The 21070-nt window shown below is 36.3% G+C and overlaps 1 protein-coding gene across 1 annotated transcript in view; it reads left to right on the forward strand.

The window, feature by feature from the left end:
* The window catches only part of ADGRV1 (adhesion G protein-coupled receptor V1), a 286915-nt gene that overhangs the window by 92520 nt on the left and 173325 nt on the right, over positions 1–21070 (forward strand). Inside the window, exons 54-73 of the mRNA XM_087761398.1 lie at positions 2503–2758; positions 4549–4757; positions 5476–5649; positions 6030–6212; positions 6951–7130; positions 7767–7931; positions 9285–9402; positions 9970–10093; positions 11273–11411; positions 11546–11731; positions 12061–12293; positions 12715–12863; positions 12963–13164; positions 13655–13874; positions 15028–15267; positions 16661–16810; positions 17655–18128; positions 18910–19053; positions 20288–20459; positions 20848–20983. Coding sequence (XP_087617524.1) covers positions 2503–2758; positions 4549–4757; positions 5476–5649; positions 6030–6212; positions 6951–7130; positions 7767–7931; positions 9285–9402; positions 9970–10093; positions 11273–11411; positions 11546–11731; positions 12061–12293; positions 12715–12863; positions 12963–13164; positions 13655–13874; positions 15028–15267; positions 16661–16810; positions 17655–18128; positions 18910–19053; positions 20288–20459; positions 20848–20983 — 3854 coding nt within the window. The remainder of the gene's footprint in view (positions 1–2502; positions 2759–4548; positions 4758–5475; positions 5650–6029; positions 6213–6950; positions 7131–7766; positions 7932–9284; positions 9403–9969; positions 10094–11272; positions 11412–11545; positions 11732–12060; positions 12294–12714; positions 12864–12962; positions 13165–13654; positions 13875–15027; positions 15268–16660; positions 16811–17654; positions 18129–18909; positions 19054–20287; positions 20460–20847; positions 20984–21070) is intronic.

A 21070-nucleotide genomic window follows, 5' to 3' on the forward strand; every position in this document is an offset into this window, starting at 1 on the left:
TCAGTTGCTCTCTTAGTCCCCCTCCTCAGCAGGACAGGGGAGAAAATAAGGTAGAAAAGCTTAAGAGAAAGGCAGTTTAATATGAAAAGCAAAAGCCATGCATGGAAGCAAAGCAAAAAGTGGAATTTTTTTGTAATACATATCTCAGTTAGTGATTGCCTTGGCCGCAGTGATCACAATATTGTGGAGTTTGGGATCCTGCTGAGCATGCTGAAGGTTAGTACTAAGACAAAGGTTTTAGATTGCAGAAGAGCAAACTTCAGCTTGCTCAGAGCTCAGTTGGGAGGGATTCCATGGGAAGCTTCCATGGAGGACAAAGGAGCTAGCGTGTGCTGGGAGTTTTTCAAGAATGCTCTCCTGGAAGCACAAAAACAGTTCAACACCTTTAAAGGTAAGGGAAGTAGGCGGAGCAAGAGACCCCCTTGGCTTAACTGTGAGCTTCTGAGCCTGCTCAAAACCAAAAGAGAAATGTACCAGAGATGGAAAAGCAGACAAATACCCATTAAGAACTACAAGGGCATTGCCAGGGTGTGCAGAGATGCAGTTGTTAGAAAAACAAAAGCTCAGGTTGAATTGAAATTGGCCAGAGATGTCAAAAACTACAAGAAAGGGTTCTTGAGGTACAGAAACAACAAGCTGAAACAGAAGGAAAATATTGGCCCACTGTTAAACAGGAGAGGTGAATTAGTCAACAACAACGCTGAAAAGGCAGAGGTTCTCAACATTTTCTTCACCTCTGTCTTTACCAGCGCTGTTGGGCCCCAGGCCTTGGGAACAAAAATCCAGGTTGATGCAAACACAGACCCACTGTCAGTGAAGGAAGGGTTGGTATGTGAACTATTAGAGGAGCTTGACCCCTACAAATCAATGGGCCCTGGCATCATCCACCCAAGGGTGTTGAGAGAGCTGGCTGATGTCATTGCAAGGCTGCTTTCTGTAATCTTTGAGAGTTGTGGAGATTGGGGGACATCCCAGAAGGCAGGAAGAAGGCTAATGTCACCCCCATCTACAAGAAGAGCTTAAAGGAGGATCCAGGAAATTAGAGGCCTATCAGTCTTAGTTCAGTCCCTGGGAAAGTTATGGAATGAATCATCCTGGGGGCTATCACAAATCAAATGAAGCGCATTGATTGGGAAAAGCCAGCACACATTCACCAAGGGCAAATCATGCTTGACAAACCTGATCACCTTCTATGACAAAGTAACCTGCTCAGTTGATGTGGGGTGAGCAGTGGACATTGTCTACCTGGATTTGTCCAAAGCTTTCAATACAGTTTCCCACAGCCTCCTCCTAGAGAAACTGATGCATTATGGTCTAGACAAGTGGTCTGTGCAGCGGGTGAGGAATTGGCTGACAGGCCACACCCAGAGGGTGGTGGGAAATAGCTCCTTTTCAATCTGGCTGCTTGTCACAAGTGGGGTCCCCCGGTGATCAATACTGGGCCCAACGCTGTTTAATATCTTCATAAGTGATCTGGATGATGGGATGAAGTGTACACTGATGAAGTTTGCTGATGATATCAAACTGAGTGGAGAAGTGGACACTTGGGAAGGGAGAGCCACCCTGAAGGACATCCTGGATAGACTGGAAGAGTGGGCTAACAAGAACCTTATGAAGTCCAACAAGGACAAGTGTAAGGTCTTACATTTGGGAAAACATAATCCAGCACAGGTTGGGATCTACCCACTGGGAAGCAGCTCTGCGGAAAGGGAGCTAGGGCTGCTGGTGGACAGGAAGCTCAATATGAGTGAACAGTGTGCTGCTGTGGCAAAGAAAGCCAACAGGATGCTGGGTTGCATCAACAAGGGCAACACCAGCCGAGATAAAGAAGTCATTATCCCACTTAGCACTTGGCAGGTCACACCTGGAATACTGTGTTCAGTTTTGGTTCCCACTATGCAAAAAGATGTGGACAGGCTGGACAGGGTCCAAAGAAAGGCCACAAAGATGATCAAAAGACTGGGAAGCCTGCCATATGAGGAAAGACTGAGAGAACTGGTTTTGTTCAGCCTTGAGAAAAGGCTTAGGGGAGACTTTATCACCATGCTCCAGTATTTAAAGGGTGGCAACAAAGAAGATGGAGACTCCCTTTTTGCAAGGAGTCACATGGAAAAGATGAGGGGTAATGGGTACAAGTTACTTCCTGGGGAGATTCCGATTGGACACAAGAGGAAAATTTTTCACAACAAGAACAACCAGCTATTGGAATAATCTCCCCAGGAAAGTGGTGGATTCCCCAACTTTGGACATTTTTAATATTCAGCTGGACAGGGTGCTAGGCCGTCTTGTCTAGACAGTCCTTGTGCCAAGAAAGTTTGGACCGGATCCTTGAGGTCCCTTCCAGCCAGGTATTCTGTGATTCTGTTATATAGAATCTATGTATATATGTGTGTGTGTGTGTATTTTTTTTTAATTTATAGAGTTTTACAGAATAAAACAGTTGGTGTAACGACATTGAGAAGAAGTTTGATTTTTTTTTTTTCCCTCCCTCTAAAACTTTAGATTACATTTTCAGAAGGTCAGGCCCTGTCCACAATCACCCTGACAATTCTTGCGGATGGTGTTGCAGAGCTTTCAGAGACTGTGGAAATCACACTCACCCATGTTACCACTGTGGGTGTTCAGGATACCAAAAAAGGAGCTGTCATTGATCCCAAAAGGGCAAGAGCTGTACTTATAATTTTACCCAGTGACTCTCCACATGGTGTGATTGGGTGGCATATGGAGTCTCTCTTTGTTAAAGTCACAGAGCCAGAAGGTAAGCCTGTTTCTTGATTCTTAGGAAAAAAATATATGTTTTTTCAAAGTCAGCATTGTTGAAGCTGTAACAATGGTTTTATATATATGATATATATAAAACATGTATTTTATTTATATATATGGAGTCTAATGTATATGTTTATTTGTATATATTATATATAAATACGTATAATATGTATAATATATGTTTTATTTAACTATATCGGCATTTTTCTATAAAAAATTTGTAGCAGAAATGTCCTTTAAAATATGTAATTATGCTATTGCATTACCTAAATTTTATGCTGTATTTCATATTGCATATATCAACATTATCCAGTCATTTTTGTTTAGTGGGTAAGTTATTAAAATCTTGGCATCGTGTTGCAAATCAATAATACATAAAATACTTCTATTTAGATAAAAATCCAAACTTGCTCATTTAATGGGATTAATATATTGTTTAAAATAATTTACATAGAAAGACTTTCCTCATGAATTGGGTCAAAAAGGGAAGCTTTTTGTTCCGTGGGACAGGGGAAGGAAGGAAGCAGAGCAAGAGTGAATTCCATTTCAAGAAAACGGAATTGGGGTTTTTCTTCTTGCCAGCTGTGTGTTTGATTGCGTTATGTCAGTTTTCCTTCCAGGCACCAAGTGAAATTGTAAAGGATCTGCCAGGCAGTGGGCCAGAGGAGGACTGCCGTGGTACTATGGGCTCCTGCCCTCCCTGCCGGGCCAGGGAGCTAGGCAGCTGATTGCTCTGGCATTCTCTACAGCCTGGTGGTTTTATAGCAGCTGCCTGATGGGCTATTCATGCTTCAAAAGCCCAATTGAAATTTCCTGGCAATTTAATATCCTGTCCATATTAACAAATAAAATTTATGAAAAATACATTTTACATCAGAATATTATTGCAGATAAAACCTCCTCACCAGTTCTACTTTAAAGTGAATTAGTGTTGCCCCTTTTTTAGCACCTGAAAGTATTGTGAAGGGATTTTGTTGGTTCCTTACATATGCACACAAGCACATTATAAACGTTTATACTTTAAAGTTAGGATTCAAGGCATGTTCTTAGGTTTCATTTGTTGCACAGTTTCTTTTCTAATCTTTAAATGCTGTATTTTTAATTAATTATATACAGGTGCTAACTGTGAATTAGTATCTAGTTAATACAAGTAACAGAAACTAGTCTGAACTACAAAGCCTGTGGCTTTTTATCTGTTCCTACTTCTCTAGTCATAGACCCAGCACTTTTAGCTAAATGCCATGTTTGGTGGTTCACTGGAAAAAATTGCAAATCTAGTTTACCAAAAGGGATCTGAGCCTGACTGATACAAGTGTATCTCATTTTCTTCAACATTTGAGTTAAGGAAAAGTAAAATTTACAGCCAGAGTGAGTGCCTCCAATGCTGCTTTCTGTGTTAGAATCAATAGTGATCTCCTAGGCATGTAAAGACCAAGCAAAATAGTGAGATGGGAGTTTTGAAGGAAAACTGAATAAAAATGTCAGTGTTGAAGTAACAGTTTGTGTAGCGAACATTTAAAACTGTAAATGGTCCATATTTTATTCTTCCGCTACATCCAGTTTTAAAATGCTTTCTAGATGTACACACTGTGTGTTGTGTGTGTTCACATCACTTGTGTGACTCGTTTGCCTGAGGCAATTGAATTATCAAAGTATTGTGTTGCTAAGCAGAATTGAAGTGGGCTCTAGCAAGCAGCTCCAGTACAATTAGGTGAGCTGAAAATCAAGCAGGGCAAGCGTTAAAACGATCATGTCTTGATTTTTTTCCCCTTCTTGTTATAGGGCAAGTGAATTCAACTACTCTGACTTTACAAATTGTTCGAGAGCAAGGGTTTGTTGGAGAGATTGCAGTTCAGCTGAGCACTGCACCTAACTCTGAACTCCCCCTCTCCAACCAAGCAACAGAGAATAAGGATTATGTACTGGAAAAGAAGACAATCATTATGGCAGAGAACGCAACAATAACTTCTGTCATAGTCACTATTTTGCCTGTGAGTAGTCTAACAACAACTTTAGCTCTTTTAAAGAAAGGGAAGGTGGTACTGTTTCTATACCAGAAGTAAGATTTAACATTCTAGAAATGGCTAAGGTGGGATTCTTGCCTCGTCAGATGGTTGTTAAGAATTGCAGCCATCTCTTTCAAAAGAATTCAAGTATTCATCACTAAGAATGAACCAAATTCTTTGGATTTTGTAGTCCCCAAATTAACATATAATAATGACAAAGGAAAAAACTATAAATGTCTTAGGTGCTTGCTGTTTTTCAACTTGTTACAGGTTTTCACAGAGGATTTATTTTACTTTACATGCCTCTTAGCAAGTGTGTTCTGCAGTTCAGCAAAGGTTAATTTTTCACCAAAAAATGTGTATATTCTTTAAATGTATTCAGAATGGAGGTATTGCTTTTCAAGTTCCAGCTTAGTTTCTGAAATCTAGCCACCTTTCTTATAGATAGGAGAAACAAGTGACAGCCAACAATACTTTCCACTGTTCTTACAGATCTGAAATCTGACTTCCAACTTCAGTTTCTAAAGCTCAGCAAAGGTAGCTTTTTTCACCTTTCATATGATGTGAAGCAAGGGATTGGTTATATGGTCCCAAGTGCTGAGAATTTTTGAACAGTAAGCAACCTACAAGTAGTCAGCTTCCTGCATGTATTATAACTTACAGTGTTTTCTTAAAAAAGTTACTTTAAAAAATATTTTTGCAGGACAATGTTCCAGAATTACAGGAAGGATTTATAATCAATATTACTGATGTGCAACTGGTCGATTCTCCCACTGGAGGTCAGCCAAGCGTGAAGAGGCTTGGGTTAGAAATAGCTGAAATAACAATTGAAGAAAATGATGATGCCAGAGGAGTATTTAGTTTCAATGTTACAAAGGTAAGTAAATCTGAATGAAAAATACTTAAAGTAGCATCCTGGCAGGAGAGTCTGTGTTTTCAGACCAGTTTTGATAGTGTTCTAACAGGCTTTATGACACTAAATTCTTCTGGATAAAAAGGCCAGATACCAGACAAACAATTCCTTCTTAAAAGGTTCTTCACAATTAATGTATGAAATTTATTAAGGAGCTGGAAGTGCTAAAACTGATGTCATAGAATATTCTGAAATTTTTCTCAGAGCAAGGTCAATGCTAAATTCAGACCAATTTACAAGTGATTATGTATTTCTTAATTTACTTTTACCTGCAAGCCAATATGCAAAAAAAAAAAAAAAAAAATATTGCTGTGACACTCAGCACTTTCTTGTTGAATTTACAGGATATAACTGGAGCTGTTGCTGGTTATGAGGTACCACCACCACAGAATATACTGAAGCTTCCAGTTGTTCGACAGGCTGGGAGGTTTGGGTCAGCAACTGTGTATTGGGAAGCCATTCATTCAACTGCTAGCTTTGAAGACTTCACACCATCATTTGGAAACCTTACATTTGCAGATGGGCAGGTATGCGCTTGCTGAAAGTTTAACTGCCTCTGGGTTACCAGATTACGAGTTTCTTATGTTTTCTTCCAGCAGAATTTACATCTTTTCATTGAAAACATTTTATTTATGGCCTTATGTAAGTGAATGATGCTTCTGACTTCAACTCTTTAACACTGAAAAGCAGAATGTTCATAAGCATTGAACAAATCGAGTTGTATGCCTTTGGTACCTCCACAAGTGAAGACATAATTACTAATAATAAAGCCTGTCACACTGAAAATTTGTAACATAATCTGTCTTCTCTAGAAATTCTCAGAATAAGCCTGTATGTTTTCTTAGCTGTCTTGTACATATAGTTTTAAATTTCATGGTGCCCCGACAATATTTAGTGTACACAAGGGTTTTTGATTTCAAGGGAACGGAACTGATCTTTGGCAAATAGAAGGATATACTTTGTGAGCAGAATTTTGGCTTAAGTGCAATATTGTCTACCTGCACTTTCTACTGAGTACCAAAGCAGAGCAGTCTGCTGGTTTTAACATACAAGATTTACGCTGATGGACCTAAAAATCACTCTTGAAATTTTGTTATCATATTGTAAATATACAAGTACAATAAGAAAAAAGCACAATTTAACAATGTGTGTTTATCTCTTATTAGATAAAATTTACCTATTTTAAATGTCAGATTTTTTCAAACAATTCAAAGAATATTATAAATGAAACTTTGTTGCTCTTTTTTTTTTAACAATTTCTGCAGGCTACAGGAGAAATAGAAATTACAATCACAGATGACAGTGAAGTTGAATTCCTTGAGATATTCAAGATTGCCCTGGTGAGGGTAACAGGTGGTGCAAGACTTGGGGATGACACCCTGGTAACTGTTGCTATTCCACCAAATGATTCCCCTGTTGGAGTATTTGGATTTGAAGAAAAGACTGTGAGTTTGATTTGGATTGCACTCTTTTCTGCTAAAGTTGGATAGTGGGTTTATGTCATACATAGCCAATTTTCATAAGCCTTCATTGCAGTGGAAGACCTGACTTCATTGACAGGCATATTAGTGCTTGTCTTCATCTAGCTGTGTAGGATGGTAATAACAATGAAAGTGTTGCTCCATAGAGGTAGATTTCTACATGACTGAATCAATTTAATTCAGTATACTAACAATTCAGGACATATCAGGAAGATTTTTGGTAGCCTGTTGAATATTAACATGGTTTTGTAATAATTGGTATTACTGAAAGTAAAGTTTGGAAAGAAATTGTGAAACATATCTCATCTTAGTTCTTGTCAGTGAATGATTCTTCTGCTCTCCATTTTGCTGGTGCTTTGCCTGCTTGTGACTCATTGTCTGTAATCATTTTGAATCATAGGGCATACAGAAATAACCCGAGTGACTAATCTTTGCTAGCAGAATGCAACACATGCCTTACGTCCATTATCTTCCTGTTTATTTTCACTCTTGTCCTTATTTTATATTGTCATTGGTAATATTTTTTGTTGTTTTCCTCAAGCCAGTATCAATGCATTTTGCTACAGCCTTTCCTACTTCCTCCTTCTCTTACTTCATCAGGTAACAGTGAAGGAACCTCAGACACCTGATGACTCTGCTGCAGTTGTATTGCTCACTGTAAGTCGAAGTCAAGGAGGACAAGGAGAAGTTAAAGTGTTATGGATTCTTGAGGAAGCTGCCAGATATGATCTGACCCCTCTGAATGGTACCCTTCAATTCAATGAGGTATTTCTGATATTGCAATGAATTTTTACTATTAGATTTATAAATACCTTCTCCTTCTTATGTGTGTTTGCATGGTTGTTGTTACATGTTTATAGAAGTAGGGCATTACTAAGTATTATAACACTAGGAAAAGGCCAGTTTGAACTGGTGGGGTTAGCAGTATGCGGTGTTTTTTCAAACAGAAAAGGGAAGATGACATGCTCTTTTTAAGGCAGCATAATGCAATCATTAGGAAGATAGATTCTTCAAATCTGAATTGTTTTTACAATTAAGAAAGAAGAACAAAAATGTACTGAAAGTAAAGAATGATTACAGAAACATTTATTCCGTTGCAGTATCAGACAGCTGAAAGAGAAAAATGATATTGAAAGGGTGAGAAGGATAAATGAATGGTCAACATTTGCAGATTTTAAAAAATAAATAATAAAACACCCTAGTGACTTTCAAATTGGACAGTATTATTTGATTTGTGTTTTATGGCAGGTTAAAACTCTGAAGTAGGTGCCAAAATATTGCATATTGTCAAGCTATTTTTGTTGTGTTAGTATTGGTCTTTTACAGTCTATTCAAAATATTTAATGAAGAAAAGTGTTTTAACATAAAGCATAATCTATTCTGTCTGTAGAAGGCTGTTTTGCATTAAACAAATAGGCACACCGGCTGTTTCTTTTACTTTTAATCAGCTGGAAAATAGCTTTTTTGGTGAGACCAACAGTATTTGGCAAAGTTTTGCTATCATTTTGCTATCCTTTCTCTACTGATAGGCCTGGATATTGTTTTTTTCTTCCTGAAGTTCTTATATGTGCATACATGTAAGAATACAAGTATGTATGTATGGTGTACTAAAAAGTTATACAATGTGTACCTACTTTTTTTCTATATTATTTTAAGCATTTGCTACTGCCCACTGACAAAAATGTAGATGAGACAGGAATTTGCTATAGCCTAATATATTTAATCTTAATAATGTTAATCCTTAGAATGTATGTATTTTATTGAATATGCACTTTCTGATGGAAAAGATTTTGTATAGAAAGTTTCCTCTAAGTTGAAAACTTCTATGTGAACACAATTTCACAGTAATTTCAATTGTTATTCAGTAGAATATTTCAAAGGTATTTCTGGGGTGGCACACAATGTTTGAGAGACAATTTTTACTATTTATTAATCTGTGAGAAAACATTTCAACCAGATCAGAAATGTCATGTTTAAAAAAATATTACAGAATATATCAAGTGTATGCATGCTTAACTCTTGATTTGTTAAAGAAAAAAAACTTTTTTTAATACCATATTTTGTTTACTTTCACTTAATATGTATATATACATATCTTCTGGTCTTTATGTGATGCAGACTGAATCTCAGAAGCTGATTGTTTTACATGCGGTACAAGATGGTCTACTGGAGGGGAATGAAACATTTACCATTCAGCTAGTCTCTACTGGTGATGCAGAAATATCCCCTGTAAATGGTAAAGAATTAATTCATTATATTATATTTTGAGACATTTCATATGAGAATTCTAGTAAGTCTGTTCATATTATTTTAGTCTTCAGTGCTTATATATTTTGTGTGCAGCTAGTTGGTAGCAGTTTTGACTGTCAGTCTTTTTCCCTAAGTTGATCCTTTTTCTGAAGAAATCAAGGAGAATGTTAGATCATAATCTTACATTCTAAATTAATTGTTGGTGTAGACTTCTGTGTTCAGATGGTTAACATTGTCTGTAAAGAATTATTTAACTAAAAGAAGCAAAAACCAAAACCAGGTTCAGACCTGTAAGAATCATAGAATAATTTCATTTGTAAGGGACCACCCAGGGGGGTCATCTAGTTGAAAACCCTGCTCAAGGAACAGGAGACTTCACAATTACATTAGGTTGCTGAATGCCTTGTCCACTCAAATCCTGAATATCTTCCAGGATGAGGATTCCATGGACTCTCTGGGAAGCTGGTTCTTAACCACTCATGCCACAAAATTTACAAAAGTTAGCTCGTTAGCTAGTTTTCATTTACCATGAGAAGCTTTGTTCTCTTCATAGGTGTTGCAACCATCATTATTGTGGGTGACAAAGGAGCTTCTGGGGTGGTTGGGATAGCCCATTCATCCAAGCATGTTCTGATTGGAGAACCATCAGGAAATTATAACGGAACTGCTCTAATTAGGTGGGTACATCACTCATTTTTCCAAAGGAGGGACAACAGCTAAATTTCAAAAGCTGTGAGGCTCCACATTTGGCAAGAATTTCTTGAGTGCTGCATTTCATTATCACTTCTAAAATCAGAACTATTTTTGAACTTAGATGCTTGTTTTTAAAGAAGGGCAGAATATACTATGTATTTGTCTTTTCAGTATTAGTGGGGAGCTCCAAATATTCCTCTCAGTCTTCAAATTATTTACAACATTGATGCATTAAAGGAAAGAAGGTTCTAATCAAAGGAAGTGGGGAAAGGAATCAATGACATTTGAAGATGATTTGTGCTTTTCAGGATTCAGTTCAGGATTGGTGCCTGAACTGTATTGCAGTATATTGCTATGATGGCTAGCATAACCAAAGTGGGAAATGGGTTTTTAGTTGAAAGAAGATGCAATTATTTCACTGCATTCAGTCAACTCAAAAACAGGAGGAAGAAATGAAGATGTTACTATACCTTCTAAGAGTATGGGAAAAAAGGATTATGACACTTTCCTTTGGTGAACCAGCAAATATAAGCAACAAAACAGTTTCTCATGCTGCCCTGAGAAGCCCAAAAGACAAAGTGATGCTTTGTGCAGCAGCAGTTGTAGATCACATAGTAGATCATGTTAGGTATAGGCAAATTTTCACCATGACTTAGTTCATCAAGACTTGATGTCATGAGTAGGATTAGGCTCTAGGTTTTTAGACAAGTAGCAGACAGAATATTTCTCAGGTGATCTCATAGTAGTATTCCAGTGTCCTTCTGCCTTAAAAATCAAATTGTCTCTGGGCATTACTCTTAAGTCACATTTCCCTTCTGTTTTGCATATCTATCTACAGAAAAGCAGAATGGAATCAAGAGAGCTCAATTTTCAGCCCCCAATTTTGAGCTGTATGTGCAAAGAAGCTTTAAAGACCTCTCAGTAAAAATACAGCTCAAGGTGCCTCCCAACACAGGGAAGTAAAACAGAACTACAAAAATGTTATTGCTCTGGAGAGGGATTTGTAAAGATCTTAATAGTGACTTAGTACATTAAAACTCAAGCTTCACAGTGTTGATAACATTTCTTTCATGCACAACAATATGATATACTGTCTGTCTCTGAATTGGATATTAAATATTAAAGGTAGAAAATAAAATCTGTGTTTGTATTCTTACCTGCAGCCTGACACGTGGCCCAGGGATTTTTGGTGAGATCATAGTATATTGGAATATAACACCTCCTCATCACACAGAATTTATTGAGACATCGGGGACCTTGACAATGCGAGACAGGCAGTCTGCAGCAGTTGTTCTAATACAGGTATATGAGAGATTTGACAACAGTAGCTATTTCAAGTACTTCCTTTTAGTTAGTATCTTGGTTAGAAATTAGTTATATCTCTCTCCCTGGAAATGTTTTAAATCCTTTTAGCTTTCATTGGTTCTTCTCCCTAGGCTGCAGATGACAACCGTCCTGAGGAGAAGCATTACTACCAGTTTCAACTAACTGGAATTAGTGACGGAGGACTCATAAATCAATCTAGCAGCACAGCAAATATTACCATGGCTGCCAGTGATTTTCCATATGGAGAGTTTACATTTTCACAGGAACTATTGCAAACAACAGAAGAAGAAAAATGGGTATTAGATTAAAATTCCTTCTTATGTAAAATATTGATAGATGTCAATATTGTTGCTAGATTTATGCTTAACTTCAGAAAAAAACAATCAAAGATTTATTCTACATTTATTGTATCATAGTCTCCATAATGGCTGTCTCAGGCTTTTGGAGTTTTTTAATACTCTGAGAAAGAAGGCTATCTGCTAAGTTACATGTACTCTGTACTTACTAAAGCAAATTGTTGTTACCTGACAGAACCATTGAAAAGATGCCTTTAGAACAGTCTCCTAAAGGCAACTGTAACAGAAAAACAAAGCCATTTTTAAAGGAAATGTCCTCTTTTCCTCAGGTTAACATCACTATTGTGCGTTCCAGGGGATCCTATGGCAAAGTGCATCTTTGCTTTCAGATAATAAATGGGACTGCAGAGGAGGGAATTGATTTCACTCCCATAGTAGGGGAATTGTTGTTTGAACCACATGAGAAGAGTAAAATGATTTTGGTTGAAATTCATGATGATGACTTTCCTGAAGGTCCTGAAGACTTTTCAGTGATGATTATCAAAGTGGAACTCCAAGGAAGGTAAAGATAAAATTGCCAGTTAATTGATTACAAGCAGAACAACAAACTGTATTTGGAATCTGATATACCTGCATAAAGTTACCAATGGATTTCAGCTGTTTTACTGTAAAATTTCATAAGACAGCTATAATAGTAATCATAATAGAAATTGGATGTATGGGAAACCCAGTTCTTTTAACATTAGTATAAAGATTTTGCTGATTAAGATTTATTAAAGTTAAAAGTCCGTACATTACATAAAAGTTGTCAAGTTGCACGAAATTCAAATAAGAATAAAATGAGAAAGAAAAAATGAAAGATGCACATTTCTGTGAATAAACTACTAGTTTTGCATATATAATAGTTTGAAAAAGTGTGACCAAAAAGTCTAATACTTTCACAAGAATTTTAAATGTAATTTTCTTTTTTATGTTCTGGCAAGTGGATTTGATTTTACTGTAAAAGAAAATGGTCTACAGATTGATCAACCTCCAGTAATAGGAAATATCTCCACAGTACGAGTCACTATAGCAAAAAGTGATAATGCAGAAGGCATCATAGAATTTGATCCACAGTATATCCTTCTACAGGGTAAGTTTACCTTAAGTTTTCACTGTGGTTTAGAAGATAACTCTGTGGCTATGGCATAAATTTTGAAATAAAATAACTTTTTCTCAATTATTCTTGCAGTGGAAGAGGATGCTGGATTAATCATGATTCCTGTTGTGAGAAAGCATGGAACGTATGGCTATGTAACAGCTGATTTTCTTTCTCGAAGCATTTCTGCACTTCCCGGTGGTGTTGACTATGTCATCCATAATAATTCTGTCATTTTTTATCATGGCCAGAACCAGACTTTTATTTATATCTCTATTATAGATGATGAAGAAAGGTAATTAATTTTTCAGATATTTATTCACTAATTTACTTCTGAGAAATCGTTTTTTAGCATGTGCAGTACGCCTGTGTGTAGAATTGGAATTGAAAAACAAATTTCTGCAGTGCTGAAAAATAACCTAAATTTAAAGGGGGAAAAAAGAAGCAATTACTAGAGTTTCATTGTTCCTGTTAAATTTTATGAAAACAAATACATTTTTTAAATTAGATTATCAGAAATTTTGGATGTTAATACTACTGCTGTGAATAATAAAATATTTCGCCATATTCTATTTTAAATTTAACATGAGTAGAAAATAGAACATTATTTTTATTTCAGATATCACCATGCTATGCAAATGGGAGGAATCTTCTACTGTGTGCTTACAGAGATGGCTTCTGTATACCTTTAAACAGATCCAGTTAGATGCATGATTGAATTACTAAGTATAGTTTTATTTTTTTTTCTTTGGTGTCTCAGAATCTATTTTTCCTTTTCCATGCAGTGAATTTGCAGAGCAATTTGAAATCCAGCTGACAGGAGCCACTGGTGGAGCAGTCCTTGGGCTCCACCTAGTGAGCCAGGTCACCATTGCTAAAAGTGACTCCCCCCAGGGCATCGTCCGATTTCTAAACCAAAGTCGAATTATTATTCCCAATCCTGATAGACCCACGACAGTGTCCCTGATGCTGGAAAGGACTGGAAGATTGTTAGGGGAGACACAGGTGGGTCCTGGCTGTCAAAGACTGAATGCTTTCCAGTGACTAGGTCAAAAAGCTCCTGCATTTTCCTTCAAGAGCTTCTTTGTGACTGATTTCTAATAGGATAATTGCAACTTTTTATTAAACATGAATTACATATAGTTGCAGTATAACAGAAAACGTTTTTACCCTTTTAATCTTCTCTTTCTCCTGCTTTCTTTCTTTTCTTATGGTCTTGTGTACTTTGTTTTGAACTAGCTCCATTGAAAATATGGTTAATTTCATGCACCACCAGTAGTTTAATTTAACTCAGTTGCATTACTTCCTGAAGGTGATCATACTTTTCTCAGTAAATTGTTTACTATGAGTTTTCTAGATTTATTTTTTTTTTACTCTGTACAGACCACTGACAAAGTGAAGTTATAAATCTGAACCAAGGTAGACCTTTTGCAGTCTTGGCAAATGACTGGAAGATTGGCAGTAAAGGCCATCAGCTCCTCCTCCTGCCATATAAAAATTACCTTGGTCTTCTTTGACTTTTTCCAGAAGTCATTTGAGAAAACTGGGAAACAATTAAAATGGCCCAAATAATAATTTTGAAGTGCTGAGTGTGACCTCCTCCAAAGCAATCTAATTTGTGGGAAATTTTGAAAATATTATAGCTTTTAATCAGGCTGAAAATGTATGCATCATTTGAGGGCTTAAAAAGTTTTATTGCAGACTTTTAAGAAAATATTTGTCATTTTCTGTCTTGACATCACACTTCACAGGGAATAGTTTTGGTCATCAGTACTCATTTGGGGAGCTTTGCAAAACAAATCATGAAAGGGAGAGAAACAGAAACTGGCCTGTATGTTTCCTGTTATGTGCTAAAGAAATCTCAGTTTCTCTTTTCTATTACTAATACCTAGAATTTCATAAACTGGCATTGTGGTTAACTGACACTTAAAACTTTTCATTTGTAATTTATCATGTTTATTTTTCCAAAGGCTTATATATTTTCCCACATAGAATTAATTATGAATATTTTGTGTTCTGTATTAACAGTAAAGATTTAAACATAGCTAATTGCCAGACACAAGAATTTTTATGTCACTTGTGGTACTCTGTCATTTCTCCCCCAGGAGGCTGTTATAATATATCACCACTCTAAATCTGAAACTGATATCTTCCACAGATTAATTGGGACATCTTGGGACCCAATTCAGAAGAGGTTTTATCTCCCCTGAATAGTGACATTGGTGACCCAGTGAATGGATCGTTCTATTTTGGAGAAGGAGAAGGAGGTCTGAGAGCTATTAATCTACAACTCTATCCTCATGAAGAAGTTGAAGTTCAGGAGATCTTCATTGTTAGACTGAGCCTTATGAAAGGTGAAACAGAAATAGATCCTAAGGCAAGCAACATTACACTAATAGTAAGTCATTATTGCTTTTTCTTCTGAGATCTCTGTTGATATTTTTCCTGCAAAAGAGTTTTAAAAATTAATAACTATTTCATAGTTTGTCACTTGGCTTTTTGGTCCCTTGTGTCAGTAAAAATTGGTATATATAAGCCCTGATCTGGCCCTCTTATTTGCAGCTTTCTGTGCTTCGCTTTGGAGAGAGCATGGATTGGGTCCTTATTTCTAAGTATCAGTTTGTTGTTCATCCCTTCTTGACCTCTTCTGCTCCATCTTTCATATATGAAAGAAAGGACTGAATCTGACTATTGCAGAGCAAGAGAAATGCAGAAATTTGTGGGAGAAGGCAGAGGGAGTTGTCAAAGACAAATCATTACTCTAGGGATACTGCAACTAAGGAAATATTTATAAGACTGTTGTAAGAAGCCTGCAAAAAAATAAATCTTTCCTAGAAACTGGATTTTTATTTTTTTCTGGTCTGTAGAGCATTGACGGAGTTAGCTCCTATTTCCACAGACACCTTAATTTCTTCTTCAGGGACCCAGGTTTATTCCTTGGACTGGAATGATCCACCTTGCATGCCAATGAATTGGCTTCACAGTAGGCCTCTAACCCAGAGGGCTGAGTTTGCAAACTGATAATGTTAGAAGAGTTTCTGTACACTAGCCCAAGGTACCTGAGCATTTCCTGCTTTAATAGCAGAATATTCAGACAGAGCATTTGAAATAAAACTGTCTTTTCCTTCCTTGGATAGTGCTGACAATCTGAAAAGAGGACATTCATACTTTCTCTGCTTTCTCTTAGTATCTTGTATCCATGGGGTATGTTTTCCAAATCCTTTCAAAATTACATTAGTCTCTGAAATGTGTTTAGACCGTTTGTAATTTACAAGTTGTTTAAAGCCCAGTGAGGCTCAACTCAGTTGACAGAATCATTGTCATTGCCTGAATTTGTTTGCGTATAATGCTTTTATTAATTCAAGCCTGAAAACTTTCCATATTTATTGGCAACATAATATTTTGAATCCTATTCAGTTTAGATCCTGCTTAAACTTATTTATGTATCATTGTAGGATTTTCTCACAAAAGAGCAAGTTACCCATAGATTTCATATAACAGTCTTGCTTTGTGTGCATGTGTGTGTTTGTGCGTGTGTGTGCACGTGGGCTTGATATCACTCGCTTCTCATAGCTTTATGGTTTTATTTGCTGAGTTGGTTTTTTTTGATTCTCTCCGTCTTAGTTCTAACTACTAATGTACTATTGAATCTGCTTAAGAGGAGAAAACTTGTTAGGAAGATCTAATAGACATATGTGCCCTGTAGCATCTAGCAATGAAAATCTTAATGATTTAACAAGAATACAAGTCACTCTACATTTCTGATTTTTTATTTGTTTACTTTTTTAAAGATACAGAAGTTTGGTGATCCCAATGGAATTGTACAGTTTGCTCCTGAATCGTTAACTGAGAATAACTATACAGAACCCTTAGCAGTGGAAGGGCCCCAAAGTATTACGCTGTTTATCAGACGAATTCAAGGCACTCTGGGAAACATAACGGTATTCTCACTCTTTTCCTAATAAACACTATAATCTCAAATCATCCTCAGTATCAATGTATGAAGGAATATTTTTTTCTGTGTCTTTCAATTGCTTGTTTCTCAAATTCATTTTTTAAATGTTACCTTTTAGAATGAATTTAGCAAGGGCTCAGCCCTAGTACTTTTGGTTTCGAGAGTCAGATTCAGTCTCCTCTGGTCAGGAAATAAACAGAAAAACAGTACTACAGTGCTTCTCCCTCCTTCTCTCTCCCTCTCCCACTGTGCTTTTGATGGGAGAACAGAACAGAACATACTTACATAGTGAGCTTTCTTTGAGATTATCACAATTTGCTTTTTCCCAGGCACACTTAAAGGTAAGAATCAGACTATTTTGAACCATGACTTATATTGGTTTTTATCTAAAGTTGTTTAGAAGTCAGCATTTTAACAGTTATTTATTTAATTAAAAAATCAATAAAACCATCTGCTGTGTTTCATGAGAACTCTTCACCCCTTTTTGATGTGAGGAAGCTTGGAAAGAGGAAAAACAGCAAGGCTGTCTTGGTGTAAAAATAGAAATAATTTTTTTAAATGGTTCAGAGATTCCATATAGTTTTAAATAAATCTTCTGAAGATATACAAAGGAAATCTTTACATTCATAGTACTGTTAGAGGAAAAACATACCCTCCTTTTGTAAGATAGTCTGTGTGCCTCTTTCTATGCATACCTAAACCAATTTCTATTTTACCTGCTTAAAGCCAATCTGTTCCCTATCCTATCTGTACTGAATCCTGAATATGAAAATTTCTGACTCTGTGAGTAACTTTACTTTCGTTTTGTGCATTTTCTAAACTAATTTCAGGTTTACTGGGAATTACATAGTGAATCTGACATCACAGGTGACTTTCTTAGGACAGAAGGATCTGTTGTCATTGCTGACCAGCAGACTACAGCTGAGATAATTATCTACCTGTTACCTGATGATGTTCCAGAACTGGATGAAAACTATGTGGTGCGGCTGATTTCAGTAGAAGGTGGAGCAGATTTAGACCAAGAGAAAAGTATTTCAAAGATCAATGTTTTTGCAAATGATGATCCCTATGGAGTGTTTGCCCTGTACTCTGATCAGCAGTCAGTATTAGTAGATAGAAACCTGGATCGATATGTTCAGATTAATGTAACTCGGCATGCTGGGGCATTTGGAGAAGTGATCGTTGAGTACCGTATCTTGTCTCATCATGAAGAAGCGCTAATTGCACCTGAGAATGATGTGGGATACCTCACAGTAAACGATGGTGCCAGTTTTGGAGTGAAAAGAGTGCCAATAAGCAGCCAGGTCTGTATTATCCTTTTAGCTCCAATGATATGTCTTGTTTCCATTTGTGTTCATCACAATACAAATGTGCTGGAATAAGATACTAAACTCTCAATAGTATCCACTGTGAAGAAGTATCCACAGAAAAGAGAGTTTTAGCGTTATGAATTTCCTATTTATGGAGTAGAAATGTGTTTAAATATCACATTTTCAGATAATAATTGCAAAATCACTGCTATGCATGTGTTAATATATTCAGTGTTTCCTTCCATCATTGCTTTGTGTTACTATCAGTTCAATATTTTATTATTATATGTATGCAAATATTTTCTCAAGTTTCCCTTTTGGATTGTAAATGGTGATCTGTCAGTGCTGACTCATGAAGCAGCAGATAAATTTACCTTCAGTTCTCTGTGTTCTCTGGTTGTTTGTTGTTATTATTACAGTCTTACATCCACATTTACATCCTTTTACATCTATCTTACATATTTTTAATCCTAAGGATTAAAATCAAGCTGAGGCCCACTGTGTTAGATATAATTTATTAAAATAGCAATAGTTGCTTCACAAAGTCACATTCCAATAAGCTGCTGGTAAATCACATTCACAATATTGACGTTTTAGCTGTATTTCTTTTGAGAAACATAGTCAACAAAACTCTTGTCTTGAAGACTCTGCTTTTTGTATGCAAGTAGAACAAAATATGCAGATTGTTCTGCTACTTAATTCTTTGAACTGGTGGATATAATGTTTTTAGTGGAGTTAAATTTCTACCTTTTTAATTAAACTTTCTCTCTCAAAGGCATTTATTTTACTGGGCTTGAATTTTACGCTGGAACTGATTAATGTAAGCCTGGTTAGGGGACGTGCCAAGGATGTGCCTAAAATATCAGGAAATGCAAAGTCAGCTGTTCTGCTTATTCCTGAGGAAGCTGCCAATTCACAGGTCAGTAGACTGGCTGCAGTGTAACATTTCTACCACAGAAGGAAGGTACACTTCATTACAAAAGATAGCTGCTAGAAGAATTCAATTGGCTCCTTGAAGTTTTCGTCATTGCAACCAATTTAATAACTGACAGACTTTTCCAGTTATTACTTGTACTGTATATTATCTTTTCTCTGATACAGATTCTCATAGAAATGTGTTAATACAGTTTGAAAATATTTCTTCATCTATAAAATGTAAATAGTGTAAATATTATGGTTAATTTATACTTTTGTTTACATGAAATGGAAGTTCTAAGACTTAAAGGAAAATAACTAATTCTGGACAATGTTATTCCTTAAAGTATAGCAGCTCCAAAGTAGATAACAGCATGTGCACAGTATTATGTGCAAAAAGAAATGGAGGTCTTGCTGGGTTTTAATGCAGTTGACAGTATATTTGGCTAATCACTGAGTGGGAAATTTTCCATTTGTCTACCTTGTATGTGAGTGAGAAAAGAGAATTTGCCTATTCTGATATGGTACATGCGCTACAGTTCCCTTTTTGTGTGTCACACAAAGACAATAGCATGCTGAGTTTTCACCTCTTAAATTTTATTGAAGTTTTTATTTAATGATTTTAGTTGTCTTGAAGCACTGTTCTGTCTTTTAATTTGTAATTGAACTTAATTCAAATGTTTTTTTCTGTAAACATTGTTTACACCTGTATATCCATTCATCATTGCTTTTAGAATGTGCAAATTATCTTTTCAGTCCCATTTGCTGCTCAAAGAAAAGTAGATCATACTAGCAGAAACAATTTTGTGAACAAAGTAATGTGGCAACAACTTACTTTTCGCTGGATACACAATTAATAATTTATTTTAGACCTATGTGTATGTATATAGTACTACAGCTATTACCTGTGAATATTAACAGCTGGTTGGTTCGTTTTTCTTTTAAACAACAGACACAGAATGCTGTATTCAGTGTTTTCAGTACTGAAATGTCAGTCATACTGGTTCCTTTTCCCTGAGATCTAATTCTCAGAAATCTAAGATTTAAAAGTATTGTTAAAGAGTTGTGAAGGAAGTATGTATATATATACACACACACATATGTATATACACATACATACACCTATATGCATGCATAATTATTAAAATGCCTATTTTACAAAATATGGTACACTTTCACATATGTTATTGCCCATTTTTATTCCATTTTCTATAACAAAATCTACTATGTTTCCACAGGTTGGCTTTGACTCTGTGATTTTACGACTTACAGACATTGTAGCAGGGACAGGCCAGGCTGTGATAACCAGAAAAGGAGTTTATGGCTCTGTAATAGTTAACTGGAGTTCAGGATATCCACCAGACCTAATCACTGACTTTGCTCGGCCAGGCAATATTACTCCTCCATTTGGTAAGTACTTGTCTGAGGAAACAGCTATGAAAGTTGCATAAGTGATGATACCACTTTTTAGTTGTTTGTACCTCTACATGCTTCCTCTATTAATGAAAAGTTATTAGAATGAAATTGTATGGTCTAATTTTTATCTGTAAGGGATATTTTTATTTTATGAGCAAAAAAAGAACTAAGCTTCATAAATACGTGTCTGGGAGGTAGGCACAATGCTATGCCCCTGAAGGACAGCTTTATATAGGAAAGACCCTTGTCATGCAGATTTCTTCTTCCTAAATGGAGTGGAATTGTGATTAAAGTCCCTATCTCAGCATGTTCCCAGGTAAAAAGAGGATTCCTATTTAGTGATTTTGACTTGTGCTCTCTCTCACTCTCTCTTTTCCATCAGGTACTGTTATATTTTCCTCTGGTGAGCAAAGTAAAGTGATTTCATTTCAGGCTACTCCAAGCCTAAATAAACATGAGTCATTTGCCATCACTTTAACAGCAGTGCACAGCAATGTGTCTGGTGGGGCTCGCCTGAGGTAAGGATATTACTTATACTTTAGAGTCACACAGATGCTGTAAGAATTATGACCTGTGTACAGGCATACACCTTGTACAAATCCCTA

The sequence above is a fragment of the Nipponia nippon genome, unplaced genomic scaffold, assembly GCF_047370975.1.
Source record: "Nipponia nippon isolate SJK-2023a ecotype South Korea unplaced genomic scaffold, ASM4737097v1 scaffold_24, whole genome shotgun sequence".
In the NCBI taxonomy this organism is placed as follows: Eukaryota; Metazoa; Chordata; class Aves; order Pelecaniformes; family Threskiornithidae; genus Nipponia; species Nipponia nippon.